General features: G+C 50.6%; 1 protein-coding gene and 1 long non-coding RNA gene across 12 annotated transcripts in view; both read left to right on the top strand.

Moving 5' to 3' along the window:
- The first annotated feature begins 210 nt into the window (after positions 1 to 210).
- On the top strand, positions 211 to 4,913 carry LOC121073561. Its single transcript, XR_005821794.1, has 3 exons — positions 211 to 278; positions 2,400 to 2,525; positions 2,623 to 4,913. It is a non-coding gene; the product is annotated as an uncharacterized LOC121073561 (long non-coding RNA).
- A 1,018-nt stretch (positions 4,914 to 5,931) lies between these two features.
- The window catches only part of COL13A1 (collagen type XIII alpha 1 chain), a 103,108-nt gene continuing 85,786 nt past the window's right edge, over positions 5,932 to 23,253 (top strand). For 2 of the 11 annotated variants that reach the window (XM_040564547.1, XM_040564548.1), the window contains exon 1: positions 17,834 to 20,429. In XM_040564547.1, the coding sequence (XP_040420481.1) occupies positions 20,127 to 20,429 (303 nt within the window). In that variant the 5' untranslated portion in view covers positions 17,834 to 20,126. Of the gene's footprint in view, positions 7,515 to 7,998; positions 8,113 to 8,842; positions 9,915 to 14,345; positions 14,631 to 16,905; positions 20,430 to 23,253 lie in introns of those variants that run through there. The other 9 variants (XM_040564545.1, XM_040564554.1, XM_040564546.1 and 6 more) reach the window with 9 other exon arrangements.

Genomic DNA, 23,253 nt, shown 5'->3' on the forward strand with positions numbered 1-23,253 from the left:
GTCTGCTTTCCATTTAGTGGGATTAAGGTCTGACCGTCCGTCCCCACTCACCGTTTGCCTGGCGTTTCCCCATTTGGCGCTGCTTCTCGCTACTTGTTTCTCCTTTTTTTTTTTTTTGGAGGTCTGTGCTCCAACCTTACAGGGGCTCCTGGTTTTGGAGGCAAGAACATCCTAACCAAGCTGCGTCCAGGCTGTGATGCTAACATTAGACAACGAGGAGGTGACTCAGCCCTTTCAGTACATGTTTCCGTGTTCCCAGCTGCTGTAGGAAATAAACAGTAAGTAGTTAACATCACCAGCAAGACATGTATGGAAGAAAATATTGTCCTAACAACATTAGATCTATGGTTTAAACTGGTCAATGGCAGGAAATTTGGAATTAAGGACAGCCGCTTGTCTCACACTTCTTCATTTGCCTTGGGAAATAAAAATAATTCAGGCACAAAGTGAATGAAATGGCACTGGAAATGCCATATTACTACATTTCCTGGCTTTTATGGCAGGGAATGAAGAAGGAAGAATAAATGAGGCCTGTGTCCTTCAGTTCAAAGTGATGGCAACAACATCCATCCAGGCCTCTGGAGTCAAAAGAGACTGAGACCAGTTTTACTCCGTTTTATCATTGTGTTACGTAGCCAAGACTCTGGAGAGGTTCTTCCTTTGGGGGTAATTATTTTTGTTCTCTTAGTTGAGCAGTTTATTAGGCTTTTTTTGGTTCAGCTCCACTGGGACAACTTGGATGCAACAGAGCAGGTTCAGTCCAAAAAAAACCTCAGGTTTATGGAGATGTGGAGATTTTGGAAGGTTAGAAATCTTTTCTGCACCATGCCAATAGATCCATAAGCCGTGTGCGTTCCTACAGTCGCCTCCCGGTGCTTTTGTTGATGGCATGGAGTGTTTACTCAGTGACCAGCTTCACAGATGTCAGGGGGGCTGTTGCAGAACATGAACCACAGGATAAGGGCCAAAAAAAGTCAACCGAATGTCTGAAGAAGGTGACAGCCTTTATGTAACTCAGGATAGTTCTGTGCTTCTGAAAGAAGGTGCTGCTCCAGAGAGCTGTTAAGCAATCCTGTTGACAAAAAAGTGGCTTCTGTAGACTTGAAATGCCTTCAGTTCAACAGCTAACCTGGGAGATTTCTATGAACAGCCCCGTTTGGTACATGTTTAGGTTGGCTCCCAAAATCTGGGAGAGGGAATAACCTGTTTTGAAAAGGTTGTGGACTGGGTCTTGGGTCAGGGATGTTTTCTTGCTATGTGCCTCAGCATGGAGGAGAGGGTGTTAGGACTGAAACGGAGATGGACACAAACACTAGAAAGGCCTTTGGGCTGCAAATGTGGTGGACACGCTAAGCGTTTGCTTTTTTTGAAGAACAGCATGTGGACATTTGGAGATTCATCTGTTAGCTGAATGAACAGAAGAGATCAATGTTGGGCTGCTTCATTCTTCCGCTCTCCACCCATCTCGGAATTTGTTACCGCCCTGCCACTAACTGAAATAACGTGGGGACCAGCCGTGCACAGCGCTGCTTCCTCTGGCCTGATTTCCTCATAGTGGCAGATTCCTTCAAGGAGAGTGTGTGCATACATGAAAGAACCAGGCTTTCTAAAAGCAGGTTTTTTTTCTATGGCAGCTTGGTCACACCAGGGTCCCAAAACACTGAGCCAGCATTCATCACAACTCCTTTTTACCAGAATCAAGAATGGCTGAGGGATGTTAATTTTATTTGCAGGCATGTATATGCCTGCAAATATGTGCTCGAGAGAGTCCAGAGAAGGGCAACGAAGCTGGTGAGGGGTCTGGAGAACAAGTCTTATGAGGAGCGGCTGAGGGAGCTGGGATTGTTCAGCCTGGAGAAGAGGAGGCTCAGGGGTGACCTTATCGCTCTCTATAGGTACCTTAAAGGAGGCTGTAGCGAGGTAGGGGTTGGTCTATTCTCCCACGTGCCCGGTGACAGGACAAGGGGGAATGGGCTAAAGTTGTGCCAGGGGAGGTTTAGGTTGGATATTAGGAAGAACTTCTTTATGGAAAGGGTTGTTAGGCATTGGAATGGGCTGCCCAGGGAAGTGGTGGAGTCACCATCCCTGGAGGTCTTTAAGAGATGTTTAGATGTAGAGCTTAGTGTTATGATTTAGTGGAGGACTTGTTAGTGTTAGGTCAGAGGTTGGACTAGGTGATCTTCGAGGTCTCTTCCAACCTAGGTGATTCTGTGATATACATGTACACATGCACACTTAAATGTATATATGCCTATATAAAGCACCAAATATTCTGAAGCTGTGGGAGAGGTCTGAGCTTGGTCTTGGTCTGACTTTTGAGCACAGTGTTGTCTGTGTCATCTGAGTTTTGCTGCAGTCCTGAAAAAAGCCCTTCTGAGACTTGCTTGTCCTGTCCAAAGGATCCAGGAGTCCTTACGGGTAGTTCCACCCCACCTCCCCAGGAGAGATCCATTGCCCAGGCAGCCTGGCTCTGCTCTTTGCAGGAGATGGGATATATCAGGAAGGCCCAAAGGTTGAAAATGAAGGTGGGTAAATCTGACACAAGTTACAGTCAGAGAGGTTTGGGAAAAGCAGGAGGGACTACAGGGTACCCATGTTACCTATATCTATCTCCCTCTGCAGTCAGGGGAGAACAAGCGGGGTCCTACATGAGCTGAACGGCTCAGCAATGCACCAGAACCCCAGGGAAACCCTTGGTGTGGAGGTGGTGCACATTTTTAATGCACAATGCCAACTTTCCTCTGTGATGACCCTACCTGAGGATTCCTTCAGGCAGCTGGGCAGTGTTGTGGCCAATAAGGAGGTGAGGTCCTGGAGAGGAGAGCCCAGCGGCCAGCCTCTGAGCTGGCACACCAGGCGGGTGTGCTACACCCTCCTCCAGTGCTGAGGAATGCTTCCTCACAGCTCATCACCACGAAGGTTTTGGTATGTGACTCGTGGGGGTCTGGGAATTTGGCTGCCCCTGGGCCATGGTGTCTGAAGCATGGGGCTGAACAATTGGTGTGCATGCACTCTGTGGCCACTCGGAAAATGCTGCTGGCTGAGCCAAATTCCTTCCTGCAACTTGCATGCAAAGAAGCCACTAATTTCACCAGCAGTTGAATGTGCATATCTGAGGGCAGAATTTATCCAGAAGCCTTTGGGCAGAAGTTTTTAGCATAACCACCCAGAAAAAAAAAAAAAGATGGGGAATCACAAGTGGAATTTTGCAGAGAAAGAAGAAGGAGGGGGGAGAAGGGAATCAAAGCGTTGAAAAGCTTTTCCACTAACACAACTCTTCTCAGTTCTTTAAACAGCACAATGGCTATTGATGGATAAAAAATAAAACAGGACGGCATATCCTCTTGAATTTATTCTGGTCCCAATGGACAGCCCCTGGCATTTTTTTCGGAAGAAACTTTTGAGTAAACACTGTCCAACGTGGAAAGACACATAGCATGTCATAAAAATCATTTGTAATATGTTCTGGGAGACACACCAATGCTGTCAGGGCCGGGGAGCTGCTTAGCTTCACTTTGATTTACAGATAAATACAGTGTGTCTGGGGCTCCCAGTTGCTGACTGCACGGGCGAGCTCCCGATTACGTGCTGTGCTCAAACTCCGTGGGATTAATTGGGACCACCTGGAAGTGTGGCAGCAGGCTTGACCTTCCTGATTGTGCGGGGCTGTGCACACTGAGGAGCTGCACTTGTGTGGAAAGATGGGGCTCAGCTTCTCCCATTGGGGGTCTGGGGACCTAGAGTAACCTGGAGAGTAAAGGAGGTGTGTTGCAAAGTCAGGATTTTCTGCGTAGTCTCATGTAAGACAGCTCTGAGTGTTGGATGTGGATATATCTCCCTGTTCTTTAAGCATGATGCATACTGTAGTGTTTTTAGGGTGTAAATCTTTGGGGTTTCTGCAGGTTATTGAGGTGAAGAACGTCAGCAGGTGCCCAATGAGATATTCTGATGTTTTCTATGACACGATAAACAATCTGCGAACGCTTTTGCTCTTTAAGTCCACGGTGCAGGAAAAGAAATGTGGGGGTGGAGTGGCCCGGAGGAAGAGAGGATGGGGTTTTATGGAAATACCATAGCAGCAGGTGATTCCATTTGGGTGATGCAGAAGTTCACGCTGGCCCTGGTGATTTTATTGCTTCGCTGGCTTCTGTGCAAAGGTAATGCATGCAGAACGATTAGCTGGGCTCTGATAGTCATTAATTACTTGGCTTTCCCTCTGGAAATGGCAGGCACTTTTCACAAGGCCTTTGTAAGTTAACAAAGGGGCCGCAATACAGGAGGAACATGTTTCAAGTGTAAGTAAACACTAGTTTTTGGTACGAGGTTGGTTGGGGAGAAAGGTTGGAACTTGTGGGAAGGAGCAGGGCAGCCTGGAGGATGTGCCATGGAAAACAGCTTTGCACTGAGAAGCTTTTTTTATATGTCCCAGCAAGGATATGAAAAAACGTACAAGTGGATCTGCTGGAAGGGTTATAATATTGAAGAGAAAACCTCATGTCCTGCAGATGGAAAGAGAGGATAATAAGCTCTCTGTGTGCATGTGGAGAACAGGGGTGAGGTGAAATTACCTTGTAAGAGCAAGAGCTGCTTACAGGTGATATTTCACCACACCATTTTACATTGCTCACATGGTACAGGCCAGTTGTGCACAGGAACATGATGGCATGAGCACTTGCCAGCAAAGAGGAGCTGTTCATCTTCTGGCCAGGACTTGGTTTCTGAACCTAGCTCTGTGTGCTCCCCAACATGCAGCAGGTGTGGATCCTGATCTCTACCTTGCTGTGGTCTCTGATTTTTTGCTTGCAACTGTTGTCTCCTGCTCCTGGTTTCTGCGGTTTGCACATGAGTACGCAGTGATGGGGACGTGGTGCCTCTGTGCTTTCCCAGGCAGGAGCCATGCGCTGAGGCCAGCGGTGAGTTTGCTAGCGTGTTACTGTTCCTGTTTTGGCTTTTGCACTGGTATCTGCTCTGCTAATCCTAGGGGGGATTCTTCTTTGTTTTCAAGCAAGGAAACACGCAAGTGAAGATGAGGACATTCTTTTCAGCAACCAGAAGTGAAGCGAGATCCCTGGGAGAGATGCGAGCTCTTTGCAAGGAAGCGTGAATAAAGCCAAGACAGCATCACCTCCCACCCGCTGCTGCCAGTGATGCCGCAGGCTGCACAGACCTAATGCAGACGGCTGTCGATGGGGAGAAGGTTTTCAGAGCCTGGAAAGCAGTGTGTGGAAGTGGCAAGGCAGGTTGTAGCTTGGTGCTGGAGCAGCTGCATGCAGGGCATGCTGGATGCACAGACTTCGTCAGCCGGACCTGAGATAATGGGGCTCATGCTCACTGCCTGCTTTCACCATGGCTGTTTGTAGCATCATGGTAATGAAAAATTGATCAAAGGCATCTTTGTTTCTTTTTTTTTTTCCCAAAGGGGCTCAAAGAGCATGTCCCTTCCACGGGTCTCTCCTCTCCACCAGCTTACCTCCCTCCCTGCCCTCAATTGAAGACAGATGCCAGGAAATATTTTTGCTGTATGGCTGAAGTGAAAACATATGGGGAGTGGGGAGCAAGCACTGCACTTACAACTTAATTACTGTTATTTCTGGAAACTTGGGCAGAGGTGGTGCGAGCGGTGTGGTGAGCGTACGGGGTCGCTTCCCACAGGCGATCCCTCTCAGCCCCACCTCTGTACTGGGTTTGAAGGGGAAGACAAAATGCTGCCTGTCACAGAGCCAGGGCAGAGGTGAAGGACTGCCAACCCGTGGAGGACCCTATGGGGAAGCTGGTGATGGCTCCTTGAGCAGAGAGATTGAGTTAGATTGAGTTATTTTGGGTCCTCGGGATGCGGGGAGAAGGTGGGGAGTGCCCTCCCCCCCTACCTGGGGCTGGTGGCGACACTGAGGGGGCTCTGTGAGAAAAAGGCGGGAAAAACTTCGGAAGGTTCCAGGAGGTTCTGGAAGGTTCCGGCACTGCCCTCATGCCTCCCTTTCCACAGGGTCTGGTGGTACCTCTGTGGAAACGGATTGAAGAAAGGGGCAAAAATGCCAAGTGGGGGAGCAGTGAGGGATGAAGGTGTGAGGAACAGCCCTGCCAGCCCTGAGGAGGAGGAAGGGCAAGAGGGGCTTGGGCTGCCATGGCAGAACCCCCACAGCTGCTGGAGAGGAGCGGGTCTCACCGGTACCCCTTCCACATGGGGCAAGGTGGTGGTTTAGTTTCGTCTGTGTTTCACCATCTAAATCCATCTTAACTTGGCTCTGCATTGAATTTTCCCCAAACTGAGTCTGTTTTGCTGGTAACTGGTGTGGGATCTCCTGGTTTTTATTCCCCCCTCCCTGAGTTTTCCAGTTGCTTTCTCTTTCCCTTCTGCTGAGGTGAGGGGGCAGCTGGCACTGAGCCCACAACCTGTGCTTGGGCCCTGTCCTTTATGTGAGGAAGAAGAGGAAAACCCACAGAAAAGTGGGTTTTTACCTTAGTGACAGACACTGGGACTCAAGCCCTGTGGACACCACCTCAGGTTCCTGGGTCCTGCTGAGGCTTTTGACTTAGCTGCTTCTTTGAAAGCAAGTAGGGGAAACGTTTGGGTTTTCAGTGTTGGAGCACTGAATGCTTTGGTGACAAGTGTGGGGCTGCATGGGTTTGGCACTGAAGCTCTTGGGTTTCTGCAATCATCTAAGAAACCCTGCGTGGTGTTAATTCACTGAGGTGAGGATGTGTTTTGTCTAAGGAGAGAAGGAGAAAAGTTGCTTTGACACTTGCAAGCGGTAAGGTATTTTGTGAGACAAGATGTTTTGACTATGGGACATTTGATACGTGCAAAGGTAACTGAAGATAACATAATTTTATTGCAATTGTGATGTGAACATAGATGGCAGTTAAGCCAAGAAAGGTATCCTTCCCTCTGCTTTCTGTAGGATCACGCATGCTGTATGTACAAATATTAACCAGATTAGCTGGTTTAGGGCTGAAATGTGGTATTGAAGATTACTCTTTTGGATTATTCATCATGGTTTTGTGCTAGTGAGGCTGGGAGCTTGAGGCAGTTTGTTGGGCTACTTTGCTGTTGCACAGCTCTTGTTTTTTACCAGCAACAATGTTCAGTTGCATACTGTTTGCTCTTCCCAGTGCAGCTCCCTGCAAAAACCATCATGTGTCTCTTGGAAGGGCAGGCCCAAGAAATCAGCCAGTTCAGCATTTAATAAATAAATTTGCAGAGGGAAGGAGGAATTAATCCATGATGGATGCTCCTCAGCATAGTAGGGTGGCATAAAGATCACAGAATCACATCATCTCCCCAGTTGGAAGGGACCTGCAAGGATCATTGAGTTCAGCTACTGGCTCCATACAGGAACACCGTTATTACAGCAACACCACCAACAGCTACTTCAATCGCATTCTAATTTAAGGCATGTTCAGTTGCCTTAGGGAAGGACTTTATTTGAAAATTCAGCGATGCCAAAAAGGACAAACATCATAAGAATATGGATAACAGAATGTGCCATGCAGAGATTGCGTATCCTGGGTACGTGGTGAGTGACCAACATTAGAATCCCAACAGCAATTAGGATCCTCAGTCCTGCACATAATCTCCTGCTGCTGTTATTAACTTTTGATTCTATTGCAAGCCACAACCCGAGTGCTAATGTTGCTGTTGCCGCTATGCTGATTGTGCCATGCACCATGCTATTGCCAAGCTGTCCACAGACAGAAATGGGCTGCACTCATGTAGTGGCGGGCTGTGGGCACCCCTGCGGTGGCAGTAAGTGCTGGTGAGCAGCTTGTGTGCAGTGGTGAGCTGTAGCAAGCGGCGGTGTGCACGCAAGGAGTGCTGGCGGGCAGTCTGCCTGAAGTGGTAAACGGGTGGCAGTGTTCATGGGCAAGGCGGGTGTGTGACTGAGTGTGCAGAGTTTTACAAAGTGGGCTTCCTGCAATGCTGCACAGGCAGCTGTAGAGCTCCACAGCAGGAATGGTGGCACCAGGATGGCTGCATGCCTTCCTGCTGGCTCTCCTAAGGTCTCTCCTAGAGGTCAGGATGCTTTTGCAAACTTGGTGCTGTCTGTGCAGAGGCAGCGCAAGAAGAGACTCGGTGATGCTGGTGTGTGGCAGATGATAGTGCAGCGTTAACAGGTAGGTAAATATGTGTGCTGCTGAGACTGTACAAGTAGCAGGCAATTAATATAAGCAGCAGGGTGGGAGGAGGGGGTGTGAGCTCCAAGCCAGGGCAGGATTTTTCAGCAGCTGCTGCCAGTGGTGGTCTGTGAGGGCCCTTGTTTGCTGCTGAGCTGTGCTGAGCCACATCTGACTTAGCACGGCACTGTGGCTGGCCAACATTTTTTTCAAAAGGCATAACTGTCTTATTTCATTTTTTCACGATTTGTTTCTTCATTTGGGGGATTTTTTTTTTTTATCAAAAACACCACTGTTTTCTTTCTCATTTCCAAAGGCGCCAAACAAACAAGCCTTCAAAGTGAAACAAGCCTGATTCTTCTTTTCCCTCAGGAAACTTGTTTTCCATCTTTTAAGAAACCACTTCTAGCTAGTCCCTGCTGCTGGGCCTCTCAATCCTGCTTGAGGGGAGCATCAAATGGGGGCAGGGACTGGGAGTGCTTGGGACTGGTTTGGGGGTCACTGGGCTGCAGTTTCCCTACTTTCCAAAATGCCAGTTTCCACAAAGTGGGAAGAATTGCATGAGTTTCACTTGGATTATGCAGTGTAGGCCCCGGATCCTTGAGACATTTTTGTCTGCTGGAGCAATAAGCATCAGCCCTGGAGCTCTCCTGCACACCTGCAGTTACTGCTCATAGTTTTACGTGCCAGTCATTTTGCATATGTTATTTTTACACATCTGCTTTTGCAGAAGTCATTTGATTTACTCTGCAGAGGAGTCCAAGGACTTGGCCACAGCAGCACAGGAGTCAAAGGCAGAGCCTGTTAGGACGGCAACATCCTTTGCAAAGTTGGCTGGGAAAACATTGCATGCCTGCAAATATCCCAAACAAACAGAGGGCAATTTCAGAGAGGTGCAGGCAAGGGAGCGAAACCAAAACAAACTACTGCTTTAAAATAATATACGGGCCTGGTCTTTGCTACGGTGGACTCTGCAATTGTTTGGGCCTGAGCTGAAGTGGCTATAAAGTGCAACCACTCAGATTCGATGGTGGTTTATACTACTGTGCTAAATGTACGTCCCTACAAGAGGCGATGGAGGAGACCCAGGAGATGTGTGGGTACAGTTAGACTACATAGCAGAGACCTGGCTGTAGATCTGCCTGTCTCTGCTGGGTGTTGCTCAACACCTCAGCTCTCCTGCACAAGAAGCATGCCTGTCTGAGCCTCTACATCCTTGCCAGCCACTGTGGTCCTGCTCTTGTGCAATGCAGTGCTCGTTGCCCATCAGGGCAGAGGCCACCCAAATGCTTTCAGCTACAGCATTGGCTTTTAGGGCTGGGCACTTCTCTTTAAGACTTTCAGGAGTGATTTTGCTCATTGAGCCTGTCTACAGCATGGCTGGCCATCTTCTGACCTTCCTTGCATGCTCTGGCTGTCCACAGATGACGATCCCAAGAAAGCTTGTTCTTAACCTTTCCCAAGAGTTCATTTTGGTCCCAAGAATGCTGCTAGGCAGAAAGAGTCCCTGAAAACACAGAGGAACTTGGGAAGGACACAGAAGGGTTGTGGTGAGATGGTTGTGCTTCCATCAGCATCTGACACAATGTAAATAGTCAGATGCCCTCACTCAGTACTGCCCCAAAGGGCTTCTTAGCTCTCCCGCAGCACCACTCATCACCTTTTGCTGGATGATACATGGCACGTGTCTTCTGGAGGTGTGAGACTCATTAGCAGAGTTAGCGCCCCGGTGACAAGAGTCTTTCTGGACCAAGAGGACAATGCAGTTGTGGGCAGTGTTAGATTCAGTACTTGCAAACAAGGTAAGGCTTTGATAACTCTGGCTCGAAGTGCTCTGTGGCTGATGGCTTATCTGTCTTGTTTTCTCAAATGATAACCCTGGTCAGCAGTTTATTTTAGATCAATGTACAAAGTAGGATCATTTGTCTCATTTTGCAGAAAAGGAAAGGGATGAAGACACACAGAACGAATGGCCTTGCCTAATGCCACCAAAAAAAAAAAGTGTGGTAGAGTTGGCAGAGGTGGGAAGAGGATCACGTTGTTGGTTTATCCATCAGACCATACAACCTTATAACAATACGCGGCTTGTGAGAGCAAGGCTGAAAGGGTGAAAAACGTCACAGGGACTGTGAGGAAGCCGCAGATCCACTGAGGCCACCCCAAATGCAGGTTCACGCCTGCCTTCGGTGCAGGATAATGATGTCTTCCAATGCTATTTCCCCTGTGGGTGAATACAAGCAAATAGCCAGCCCCAGGTGGTGCACCTGCCTGTGAGATACAGTTTTGTGGCTCAACCTGGGCTGCTGTTCCCCAAGTTGGACATGTTGAACAGGGCTGCTCACGGAATGCTCCCAGCTGTGTTTGCGGGTGTTTCAAGGCAGTGCCCACCTCTCCTCACTTGCCCCCTCCAAAGCAAATGACAGCCCAGGTTTGTCACCATCAGCAACAGCATTTTAAGTCCCTGTTGATGTGAGCAATGTTAGAGAGTCCCGTGTGTAACGTGCTGCTGGCCAGACCCTGGCTGTAACCTAAACCAGGGCTGAACGTACCCTTGATTCTGCCCTGGCAGGAGAAGAGAGGATCTTGCGCCTTCCAAATTGTCACAGGCATGAAAAGAAACATGGCGTTTGCTTTCTTAAAATTATTTTTGATTCAGGGTAGCATTAAACAGGTTGAGCAAGTGTAGCAGAGTCACCCTTGGAAAAGGCAACCTGAAAGGACTTTCCCAGGGAGACAAATCCCGATTCTGGCAGTTGTAAAGCTCCTGCAGCTGTTGAGTAGGGTTCTAGGAAAAACAACAGGACAGCAAGGCAGGGCTGACAGCTGAACTGGTACAGGTGGTGGAAAGTGATGCTGCCTCACCAGGAACTGCGGTGACCAACAGCCTCTCTTCAGCTGTATAAAAGTAAAGCATGCCACAGAGCAGGCTTTGGAGCGATACAAACAAAGCTGTTTCAGGAGCCAAACGCACCGGGATATTTGCTGGTGAGTGCAACTGGATTTTCCATCTGGAAGGCATGACTGTCTGTCCCAGAAGCCAATTTAAAGTACAAATTAGATCTGGCTGCTTGTCAGAGTCTCCTCCCCAAAATGCAATAAGGACAGGGTGGTTATATAATGTAAACCATTCTCAGTAATTTAGTGGTCCTGAAACAACAAACAAGCCAAGGAGGGGGAAAAATGGTTTGCAGCAGAATTCAAAGCTGAAGGATTTGGGTAGAGGAATCCAGTCCATCTGATCCGGCAGAGATGTGTGCTGCTATTCCTGTACATCTTGAAAGGAAGCTGCCACCAGATCCTCTGCTATTTTCTCTTCACAGGACCCTACTGATAGGCATGATATTTCAGCCTCTGGGCTAACTCCCGGGCTCCAAGTATGCAGGGACAGTTGCGTGCATGGGCCCGCACCTCTCCCTGCTGCCGGGGCATGGCAGGAGGCAGCTCCTGCTGACACAGAGCAAAGCCCTCGAGCACGGCAAACCTCTGCAGATGACAGTGGCTACGGTGGCTTTGCCCAGATCCATTGCCACGTCTGTGGTGCTGTCTGCTACCTGTGCAGGATGCTGCCTGCCGTGGGCAGGATGGGCTTTTGCAAGGTGGGTGGTGGGCAGCAGCACCCCTGAGGGGGGCTCTCATCCATCTTGACCCCTTTTAAATTCTTATTCGCTGCATTGGTAACATTGGTAAAAACCCCAAACACATAAATATTTTGAGCCTGAAGAATATGAACTGCCTTTACAGGCTCACGTCCTTAAAGGGAATGGCAAGGGTGTGTTTACTACTTCTTAATATCGATCTACTAAGCATTTATGGTTTATTCCCTGCTGCTTGTAATCTGCTCCAGGCCTCTCAGATTTGAAGGAGGTAGCAGTGCTCAAGCACAGCTTCCAGTTATTTTTACTTTTATGCATACAAAGAAGATAGGGCTGATTTATTGAGGAGAAAGAGGGAGAACATTAAAAAGCATCATGAGGCAGTTTCAGATGCCTGTGGTAAAATGGGGGGGGCTCAGCTCCTCCCTCCGTATGCTGAGTTTTTGGGGTTGGAGGACCCAGCTCTCCCGTTGTCTCATCAGGACCTGTCGCAATGGATTCCATTTTTCGGATCCAGCATAAAGCAGGAGCAACTACACTGACGTCAAGCTGGGTTGGGACATATGGGACAAAGCCCAGGGAAGCCTAAAAGTGTTTTTTTTTGTTTTTTTTTTTTTTTCCATTGACTGTTACAAGTCCCAGGGGAGATGAATTGGGCCCTTTCTCTTAAAACATGTTGTTTTCTTGGTGCTCTGCTTTGGATGTGCCCCAGCATGATGAGGACGCAGTGTCCTGAAGGAAGAGCACAGCCTTCATGCGCACTGTGCATCTGACACATGAACCAGCTGTGCCAGAGTTCCTTTGGGGTGGAAAAACAGCTTTCCACGCTCCCCTTGTGATGCTGCTAAAAGGAGACAAACCCCCCAGTGGCAGCTAAAAAAAAAACAAACCCATGAGCTGGAAGAGACTCCTCAGATGGCTGAGGATGTGCTGCTAGAGCCACATTTAAGGCAGGTTAACCCCCCGGCAGGAGGATTTACATCAGGCGCTAGGAAAGCAACATCAGTGGGAAGGAAAAACCCTGATGTGAGGAGCTGTGCTGCTCTCTGGCACTGTCTGCTCGTGGCTCAGGAGTTCATGTCCCCCCCCCCCCCCTTTTTTGCTTTTGCTTTGCTCTCCCTCCTGCTGGAGCACTGGGACAAGCCACAGGGTAAAGGCAGAGGGCACAAGCAAGGGCTTCACCCTGAGCAGGAGGAGGCATGGTGTCACAGAAGGGCATTAGCAGCGTTCCTCATCTCCTGACTTTCCTCTGCGAGCAATTTCCAGGGAAATCAAACCTGACTCTGCTCCATTAGTTGCTAACCTCCTGGCTGCTGGGCCTGTCTTTTGCATTACGATGGAGCAGAGCCTCTTTGCACGCTGCTGTCAGAGTCTGAATGAGCTTTGATAAAAGACCGAGTGTTAGAGCAAAAGGAAGTTTTAACCAAAAGTTGTTTTCAATTTCCTGAGCTAGCTATATCCACTCTGCTTTGCTCCTGGGCTCTGAAGCAATCTGTCTTCTGGGGGAGCCTTGCTTCATTATTTTTGCTTCCCTCAGAGCAGTTGACACTTAGTCTGGGTTTCCCAACCCTCCCAGCATCGATTCATTAGCTTCAAAGACCATACAAAGCTGCTGTGGGTTCCCTGGCTGCTTGCGCAGGGACACACGCCTGCCCCAGCACTGTAGGGTTTGGTTTCCTAGACCGAGCCGTAACATTGGCTCTGCCTGCCTCTGGGTATGCACGCGGTGTCTGGGCTCCCCTGGGCAGGCCTGCTTGGCCCCAGGCTTTTGGGGTTTCCAGTTGACCCTGTGGTGCGCTCACCCTGCGTATGCCCTGGGTTGCTGGCAGCCTGGGCACAAGCCTGGACTGCAGCTGCCGAAGGTGAGGAGCGGGGGATCTCTTAGAAATGCCTCTGTGGAAGACAGTAGCAGAGGCTGAATGGGACCCCTGTTGAGGGGAAGGGGTGGGAGGAGTGTGGGTTTGGGGTGGATGCAAGAGCCCAGCTGGGCAGCAAGGCTGCAGGCTTTCAGCAGTAGCCTCTCGCAAAGCGATTTAATGGGAAACCCAAATGCAAATCGGTGCTCTGAATTATCAGTCCCACGCGTGCCAAGGCACTGTGGCAAGGGCCTTGGTGCATGGATAACTAACTGAGCATGCAGTGCCCGATAATTAATTAATTAATTAATTAATTAATGCAGGCAGGTTTTCTGCTCAGCAAGGGGCCGAGGGGAGTTGCAGGGCGGAACCGAGTAGCTCCTTTGAGCTCCAGCATTGTGCTGGAGAACATTGTGTCCCAGGGACAGCTGCCCCTCGCTCCTGGAGCTGGCTCTGCAGGTTTTGTGCCTGAAAATCTCACCCATGTTTTTCCACCCATATGAGCAGATTTTGAGTGTTCAATCTGCCTGCCTCTTTGCTGTGGCTAGCACTTGCATTGCTCTAGCTGTGCTGGAGCTCGTAGCGATGCACCAAAACTAGAAGTGTTTCTAAAGCAGTTTTCCTGAGGCAGGTATCTTTCAGCTCTGAGCAATGCCCATCTTCCACAGGCTGCTGTGTGCATCTGTAAGCTAGAAAGATTTGGGGAACACTGCTGCAGTAGTGGAAGCTTTTCCTTGTCTCATTTGCAGCAATGTCATTTTTCTAAATTTCTCTTCCCCTAAAGGTCCTACCACCCAGGCTCTGTGAGAAATGAGATAACGGCAAAAATCAGGCCAGCAGAGATGACCATCTCTACAGGCTCCCACGGCACTGAGCACGACCTATTGAAAATCAGCTCCAGACCAGGAGGAACAAAAAAAAATTGCAGCTGAAAAGAAGCAAAACATTTCCCCAGCCCAGCTTGGACGTGAAACGCTTCTGTTGGGGGAAAAAACTTCTCCTTCCACAAAGAAGGGTGCAGAGCCTGCTTGCTCAGGGCCATTCTCCTCTTCTGAACAAAAGGCGAGAGGTTAGTTGAAAACACAAGGAGTGTGGGCAGCTTAACTGTGCATCCACCAGGCACTGCCTGATGCTCTCATCCTGCAAAGCCTGGATGGTCTGGGCTTTCCCTCTGTGGGGGCCAAGGGAGAAGGGGTGGTCTCAGACTGCGAGACCAGGGTTTGCTTCATCTTCCCTTGGAAGCTCTGACCCAGCCTCTGCAGGAGTGCTTGGCCTGGCCCAGCCCGGCTCTGCTCAGTTGTTTGGCATCTCACACAGCTCTGGGGGCAGGTTCCCACCGCTGCGCCTGCATGAAGCTGGTTTTGCTTTGACAGGAGGGGGGCAAAACTGAGCTCAGGTGTTTTAGGGTTATAAAAATGTAAAGCCCTGACCGGCTACTGCTAGCTTCGCTTCTTTCTTTCTGCCTTTGCTGCTTGGCAGGGCTAAGAGTTTATATTGTGCAGTGGTCCCTTTTGTTTTGTAGGGACCAAGTGATTGAAAACAGCCATGATATTACTATGCGCGGACAGTACATTTTTTTCCATGTATTTTCCTAACCCTTTTCCCAAAGGATCGAATGTGTCTTTATTCTGTAACTCCACAATGGGTTAGAGCAGCTCCTCAGGCTGGAATTGTTCTGCTCCATAGACTACTTGATACATCCTATAAACAACTGCCCAATTAAGTAGGTAATACTCAATTTTCCTGACTTGACCAGCAAAATATTAGTAGCTGCATATTAGAGGAGAGACGGGGCTGGAGATGCCAGAGGTGAGGCTGGGGTTACAGAAGAGAAAACGATGATTGTAAAAAATGTGTGAGTGTACGTATGTAAGCATATGGGTACAGGCGTATGTCCCTCAGAAGGAACGCAGGAAAGCTTTGGTCTCAGATCTCTCTTGTACCTGAGTCACCTCTGGAACCCGAGCAAAGCATGACCAGTTGAGAGTGTAGTTTCATCAGTAATGCTTGGGTTATGGGTTTAAGTACACACGTGTCTGCATGCTTTTCCCCCTAGTAACACTATGTTAACTCTCTAAGTATTGTCTCAACTTGAGCCGTGGTGTCATTAAGACATCATTAAATCAGAGCAGGGCCCCTTGGTCCTTAACAGCCCCAGGGTGGGAGGTTTCCCCGCTGCTTGCCCTTTGAGGAAGGGCTGCTCGTGGCAGGTGGGACACTGTGGTGGTGTCCCCTGGGGATCCCAGGCCTTGCCTGTTCTGCACCCCAGCCCAAAGGCAGGTGGGTCCCTGTGCCAGAGGCTGACAGGGAAGGGGATGTTTTTGTGAGTGCTGTGACTGTTCTTTGCTAGAGCCCTGAAAGCAGTCATGAGTTTTTCTACTCCCCCATCACTGTTTCCCTGAAAACAGGCAACTCAGAGATGTCCTGCTCTCGCAAAGCCTTGTCTACAGGAGGGACACGGCTGCACTGGCCTCAGCCCCTCGCAGTGCTTCTTCTGAACAGCCTTGTGCGAAGGGATGGTCTGCAGACCCATGCACTTCCACTTGCAAGAGTCTTTTCTTCCCCCTTGTTTTTTTCTCCTCCTCCCTCCCCTCCTTTGCTCTCAGAAAACATCTGTTTCCAGATGTTGTTCTTGAGTCTAATAAACGCAGCAAAAGGCCTTGAGTTAATATATTTACAATAGCTGGAGATGTCGGCTGCTAGTTAATGGCTCGTTCAAGCACATCAAGATCCCCACATTTCCTGAGAGGGAAAAAAATAGAATAGAAAAAGAGAAGTGGGGTTGCGTTTGTTTTCTCCCTAGTAAATGGCCTGAAAGAGGGAAACTCTACAGGCTGTTTTGGAGATTACTGGTGGGATTGAGTGCATGGCCATCTCCGTTCAGTTGGCCTCAACTTCCAGTTAGTGACAGGAAGGGCATATTTGTTTTTTAAATTATTTTTATTTTTTTTGATTAAAAGCTCTGCTTAAAGTGAAGGAAAGTGAGGAAGGTCTGCTGCTGTTGCCCACCCTTTCCCAGGCCAAATGAAGACTCACTGTAGGTAACTTGCTGGCTTGAACAACATGCATTGAAGTGTGAGACCGACCTCATTTGTGCCTGGCTCTTCTGTTTCTGGCCTGTGGTGTGTGGTGATATCTCCAGGAGTCAGGGGGTTCTTGGTCTTTTGCAGTGAGACCTCTTGGTACCCTGCTGTGTGCTGTGAGGAGTCCCCACACACTCCATGCCTGCTGCAGAGCAGCACTGGGCAAACTCTCTGGGGCACAGGATGGACAAAGTGCCAGTGCCAGACGGAGAAACCTAGGGGCTCTCATCCCTGTACGTAACTACATCCAGAGTATTAGCTACCCAATGCCACATGCTAGATGTGAAACACTTTGTTTTGTTGTATGGATGCGTTCAGTTGTCTGTCTTGGGAGGTATATCTTACTTTATATTTGCTCCAGATTTTGCTGCATGTTTGTGCTGAGGTCTGTAACTATCCCCAGAGGACCTGTTGAAAGCGGTGGAAATGTGCAGTTACTGTCCTCCTAAGGAATTGCATCGACCTCCCGGAGGAGAGAGGGATATAGCCTCAAGCTCGGCGGTCCAGCCTGCTGTGAGAGAGTCACTGGTCAGTGAAATCGCTCTGTTTGATCGCAGCTGAGCATCTGCTTCTACTTGACCAATGTCAAGAATCACAAATGTGCAGGAGGGTTGATGTCAGGCTGGCACCCACCACCTCTGAGGCTGCAGGAGGAGCTGAAGGTTGGGCTGTGTTCAGCCCCAGGACTCCGTGTGCTGGGGCTGGTCCCTGGAGGCAGCTCATTCAGCAAGCAGTGCTGCACACTCGACGTGCGCATTTGGCTCAGACTCATAGCTAAATTAGTCCATTTGTATTGGCATAGGATGACAGGGCTCCTCCATGCCTCATGGATAGAGAAATTACCCTCCTGCACATCTGCAGCCAAGGCTTCCCCGTGAAACCCGGCCGAGTGCAGCTCCCCAGCCTGCAGCAGCTATGACATACCCTGTAAGTGAACTGATCAGCTGGAGGGGAGCTGGCGGGGAGGCAGGAAAAGGCACTTACAGAGTCATTCAGGCGATGCTCATGTCTGGACAGCAGGACCTCTACTGCAAATCAGAGTGAAAGAGCAGAGAGCTCTCCCCAGCTGGCGCGGGGAAATGAAACGTAGATACCTAGCAGATTTCCGTTTTCAGCTTAGAGGGTGCATTTTTCTGGATTTTTAGTGCTTGGACTGGTATAAATGAGACAGCCTTCAGTGAACATACGTATAACATGGGCTGCTGCTGTCACCAGTAGCTCAGCCCTGGCCTTAAGTTATGTACTTCAGTGTTCTCTAGGGTGCCCAGCATCCCAGTTATTTCCGAATGTAGATCAGTGTTCCCCACGTTTTATCAGCTTCTCAGCATCTTCCCCTCACTTCTCACTATCAGGTTTGGTGAAATCGCTGCTACGATGGCAGATGGCATCTTAGGCGGCTCCATGGACTACAGTTTCTCACTATTGCAGCACCAAGCTGCGGAGGTATGGCCTTGAAGAATCCTTTTCCTTTGCAGAGAAGTAGACTGTGAATGTGGGTGCAGCTGGGAGAGACCGAGCAGGGGGTGGCAGATGGGGGAGCTGCACCTCCGGAACAAATACAGGCTCTGCGTGCGCCGGCACTGTGGGTTGCACGGCCCTGCCCTGCTCATATGAGAAACTGTTGAAAAGCTGCAGTCGTCAGAGGGGTATTCTCCACGCGCGCCGGAGCGGCAATGTGAATTTGAGCAGTGAGATGACAAGAAACCTGCGAAAAGAAAGGAAGAAAGGATTTCCTGCCTTTCAGACACTAAGCCCCCATTTCGGGAAGCGAGTGGCTGCAAAAGGAATGAGGCAGTTCAAAGAATCGGGGCTGTGTGCTACCGGACCCTCCGAGGGTTTGTCTGGTGGAGGAGAAACAGCTCTTGCTTGCTTTAACCTGCTCCCAGAAGGTCTATTTCTTCCAGCCCTCTGAAATGGAGAGTGGGCAAGAGATGAATATGAGTTTTCTTTGCCAATAATTTCCAGCACAGACTGCACGCAAAATCTTCATTTAAAATGTGTAAATGACAGTGAAGGAGCCACAAGGGAGCCAGATTTTAAGAGACCAATTTGCTGCCCTGCTTTTAGCAAGTGTGCACAGCAGCGGGCCCGCGCTGCTCTGCTGCCGTGTGCGCACGAGATGCGGATCAGACAGACGGACGGACAGGCAGGGGCTCAGCAGAGCCCACATGTCACTCTGGAGGATAAAATATCGTATGTTATGCTTGGAAAAACTGGGGGAGGTGAGCCTCTGTTACTTCTGAAGAACAGAAAGGGGCTTTGTTTCCTGGTCGCGTGGCTCGGAGCTGCCCTACGGCACGTTTCGGGGAGGCTGCTCCCTGCCACGGGGGAGTCTGCCTGGTGCCTCATGTCTGGTGGGACGTGGGGGAGATGACGGGAAGCTCTGCTTCACTAGAGGGCCTCAGCAGATTAATTCCTCTGAACGACCTCGGTCCCCCTGGGCTCAGCATGTTGCACGCCCAAATCAGACCCGATCAACAAGGTCCCCCCCTCATACCAGGGCTTGCCCGCCAGAGGCATTGCTCCCCTCTGCCCTTTGCTTAGTTTTTGCTGAGTCCTTGACTCCTGGCTTTGGTTTCTGGCTGTCTCCTTCTGGTTCTCACCCTGCCCAGCTGTTCTTCCCTAATGCCGGGGTCCAAATACCCCACAGCCCATTGCCTCAGTGCTGCCCGGGGCTCTGCGCGGGGCAGCCCACTTATGCTGTCCCATTTGTGCTCTGGCTGCGGGGAGGAAAGAAAGACACGGGCTGGTGTGAGCCCAGCCTCTGCTTTACAATCTCTTTCCTGCCGCTATAAATAAGCTCGTTGAGAGCCACTTCAAAGGGAAGGGCTGGCAGTGGAGAGGAGGTTTGGGGACCAAGCGGGACAGGGGCGTCCCATCGCCCGATCCCACCCCGGCGCTTTGCATAAATAAATAAATCATGCGGCGAGGGAGAGGTGGAGAGAGAGGGCGAGCAGAGGAGGTTACTTTGGGAAGCCGCGCGGCTCGCTCATCCCAGCCCGTCGTTTGGAGGGAGTGTGTCATGTTACAGAGGAGCCACGATCAGCCAGAGCACAGCGTCGTCCGAGCAGCTGAGAATTACCTCTCTCTAATGGGGACTTTTATGTGCAAGCTCCTGGCCGGTCTGCGAAGGAACTGAAACTGGCAGCATAGAAAGAAACAAAAAACCATCAGCGACCTAAAAGACTGAAAGACAGAAAAAAAAGAAAAAATCTGATCACCCTTTTTTTTCCTCTCCTAATCTTTGCTGCAGTTGGATCCATTTTTTCTGCACCTTTTTAATTTTTTTGGCACGCGTGTTTTTTTTTTTTTCTAGACATCCCCATCCACTTTTGTCATTATTGCTGTTATTTGTCATTTGCTGGCACTGGGATCCTCTTGGACAGTCTTTTTCTATGCCTTCTGGATTGTGCTTCTCGGAGTAGGAGTGAGGCTTTATTTATTCTATTTATTTATTTATTGTTTCTCAGGACAGGGAGGGAATGTTGGAGGAGAAGAGCTGGAAAGGCGTGGGTGAAGCAGCTTTTGACAGGGGGTGCGTGGCTCCCCCCAGGACCGGCGACGGGGAGAGATGCTGTCGCCTCCCTCTCCTGCTGGGCTCGGGGCTGCCCGGTGTCTCCCTGCTCTCTCTGGTGCTGAGCCTCCTGCTTTACTTTCGGACCTCTGATCTGCAGTCCCGGGTGTCCCACTTGGAAGCGGACAGACCCACGCAGCTCCCTGCCTGGCTCTCAGCAGACCAAATGGAGACAGCTATTTTGGGAAGAGTTGACCAACTGCTTGATGAGGTCGGTCCTTTCATTTTGCATGTGCAGTTTGTGGTACTATAGGTTTTAGAGCGTGTGTGTGCTCATACTGTCGTGTTGTGTGTTCCTCCCCACCTTAAAAAGGTGTTTCTGCACAAGTGATGCTGCTAGGTTGAATTTCCCGTGCCTTCAGGTCCCTCCCACCTCTCAAACCTGCCTGGCATTTGCTTCCCTCTGCCCCAGCCCACGCTGTGGCTGAGCCCTGGCGCTTCGTGAAGGGGAAACCTCATCCCCGTTCCCCGCAGGAAGAGAAGAGCCTCCAGCCCTCTCCGTTTGGTTTTTGGTGGCATTGCCTGCTGGAAGAGCTGAGGCTAGAGGTTGAACGTGGGAATTCGGCGCAGGTTTGAGCCCTGGGAGAGGGACAGGCAAGGCACACCACAGCCGGCATGACCACGGGAGGAGGAAAGCCCCAGCTGTGCTGAAGCAGGTAGCTGCAAATGTGCCAGTGCTGTGCTGGGCTGGATTCCCTGCTGTGCCAGCCCTGACCCCTTTCCACTGCTCCTGGCTCGGGGAATAAGATGCACTGGTGCTGCCAGGATCGGTTCTGGTGCTGCTGCGGCATTGCTGCAAAGCAGTCTTACACCCACTTGGGTCCCATCCAAACCCCGCCACAGCCAGTGGAGTCTTCCTCCAAGGCTGAGGGATGGGGTAGAGCTGTTGCTGAAGAAGCCTGAGCTTGAGCTGCTTGATAAAGAGGGCCAAGAAGCACTGACGTTCACTGTTGACCTGCTGAAGCCTTTCCCTTCAGTGTGCTGATGCTGCTGGGGGCTGCCCAGGTGCCTCTGCCCCAGATGGGATGCGCACCATGCAGGATCCCTCACCTCATTGGGGTTTTGAAGTGTTTTTGGTGTGTCAGGGACTGCATGGGCCATACCCCCGAGAGGAAAGCTTTGAGTGGAGGCAGGACAAGTGTCACGAGCAGCCAGACTGGTGCCGCATGGTTGCATATCTCACAGGGGATGACGTGCAGCGTCCCCCTCCTCGCTGCTGGCACGAGCCTCCCGGGAAGTCAGGGTTTATCCGCCGGGTGATTTGAGATGTGCTGCAGGACCCCTCCCGGGGGCCGGATGGGCCGTGCGTCCTGCTGGCTCCGCTGCCCGCGGCGCCTTTCTGCCTTTTTATAGCCCGGCTCAGTGAGGAAATGGGACTGTCGCGCTGCCCACGTGCCCGGCAGCACCCCTGCTTTCTGAGCAGCCCTTCCTCAGCCCCCGGGGGCCACCTCAGCTCCCACAGCCGGTGCAGGGAGCCCCACGGGACGGGGGCCGGCAGTGCTGGGGCTGCCAGCTGCCTGCTTGGCCACAGCTTCAAAAATAGCTCGGGGAAAGGCACCTGTGCCCCCCACAACAGGACCCCTCCCCGGCCTTGCTGCACGCTTTTACTCAGCTCCCAAAACAGCCCCTCCAGACCTCTGCGCCTTGGCCAGGGGCAGTGGTGTGGGCCAAGCAGCTCAAGGGGCAGGGTGAGGAGCTGCTGGAGGACAGATGGTGGGCTGGCATATGGGGCTTTGGCTTAGGAAAGGACAACCCCCCTGCCACCCTCCTTTTTGTTAGGTCTGAAGCAAGGCTAAGTTGGATGGGCGTCTGGATGGGCTGTTGAGGGACAGGAAAAGCGGAGAAAAACAGGGAAGATGAAGGGGAGCAGGGAAAGGATGAAAGGAGAAAAACTGGGGAAGCAAGAGACAGTGGCAAGTTGGGCTGGGGTAAGGGTAAGGGGCTGGGGCTAGGATGACTGTCGTGGGTGTGAAAATGAGGTGTTCATTCCCCCCACGCAGACCCTCGCTGCTTCTCACTGCCATGTTCTCGCAGTTTCCTCATGTTCTGACCTTAATGGGTTTCACAGCTGCCAGCTCCATGTTATCCATCACAAAACAAAATAGCCAGGCTTGAAAGAAACCTTGCCTTTGCAAAGAACTGGTCATGCCACATGGGAGGCGATGGGCACAGGAGGGCACCAAAGCAAGGCCAGGGTCAGCGCTCAAAATTTGGGGAGGTCAGGGCAGGAGAGGGTGAGGGGAGAGATGGTGCGCGAAGGTGCTGGTGGCCCTTGCCCAGGGCACGCTTCAGCTTTTGCTAAGGGCAAATTAAATCCTTGTTGCTTCCCATCTCTGTCCCTTCCCCATCTTCTCTGCCTGTGAGCTGGATGCATGTGAGGAAGCAAAGCCTGTGAGGTCTGATAGAGGAGCTCTAAGGTTATACTCAAACATGTACTGCTCTGTGCTCCGAGCTGGGGTGTGCGGTGCTCTCCAGACTGTGCCACATTTATACCTGGGTGTCCTCAGGGTCTGTGGGCATCCGTGGGGACACCATAAGGGCTGCACTTAAGGAGTGCAAAATGCCAGAGTCCTGGCAGGTGCCTTTCTGGGCAAGCAGAAATAAAGCAAAACTGGCAGGGAGAGGAGGTGGGTTGGTTTGTATAAAATGTTAATTTTAAGCCAGCCAGTAGGGATGATTTTTTTTGTCCTTGGAGACCAGTTTTGGAGCATCTGCAGCTGGCTGTGGTGGTGTTTCCATCTCAGTTCAGCAGGGATGAGCAAGGAGAGGGTGGCAGATGCTTTCTCTGGAGCAGCCCGGGCAGCACTGCTTTGCTTGCTACTGTGAAAACCTCTGCCTGGTGTCAGCAAATACCAGAGGGGAGATTTTTGCCAGGCACAAATTGACTGTTTTCCCCAAAAAATGTCTGTGGAGTGGGCAGTTCAGGGAGAACTTTGGCTCCATGTGGGAATTCTTCTGCATTTACGGGGCAACAGAAAATCATACAGAGCACAAATAAACTCACTGCTGTCATTTGTAGCAGAGTTAGAACTTCC

Source organism: Cygnus olor, chromosome 7, assembly GCF_009769625.2.
Source record: "Cygnus olor isolate bCygOlo1 chromosome 7, bCygOlo1.pri.v2, whole genome shotgun sequence".
Taxonomy (NCBI): Eukaryota; Metazoa; Chordata; class Aves; order Anseriformes; family Anatidae; genus Cygnus; species Cygnus olor.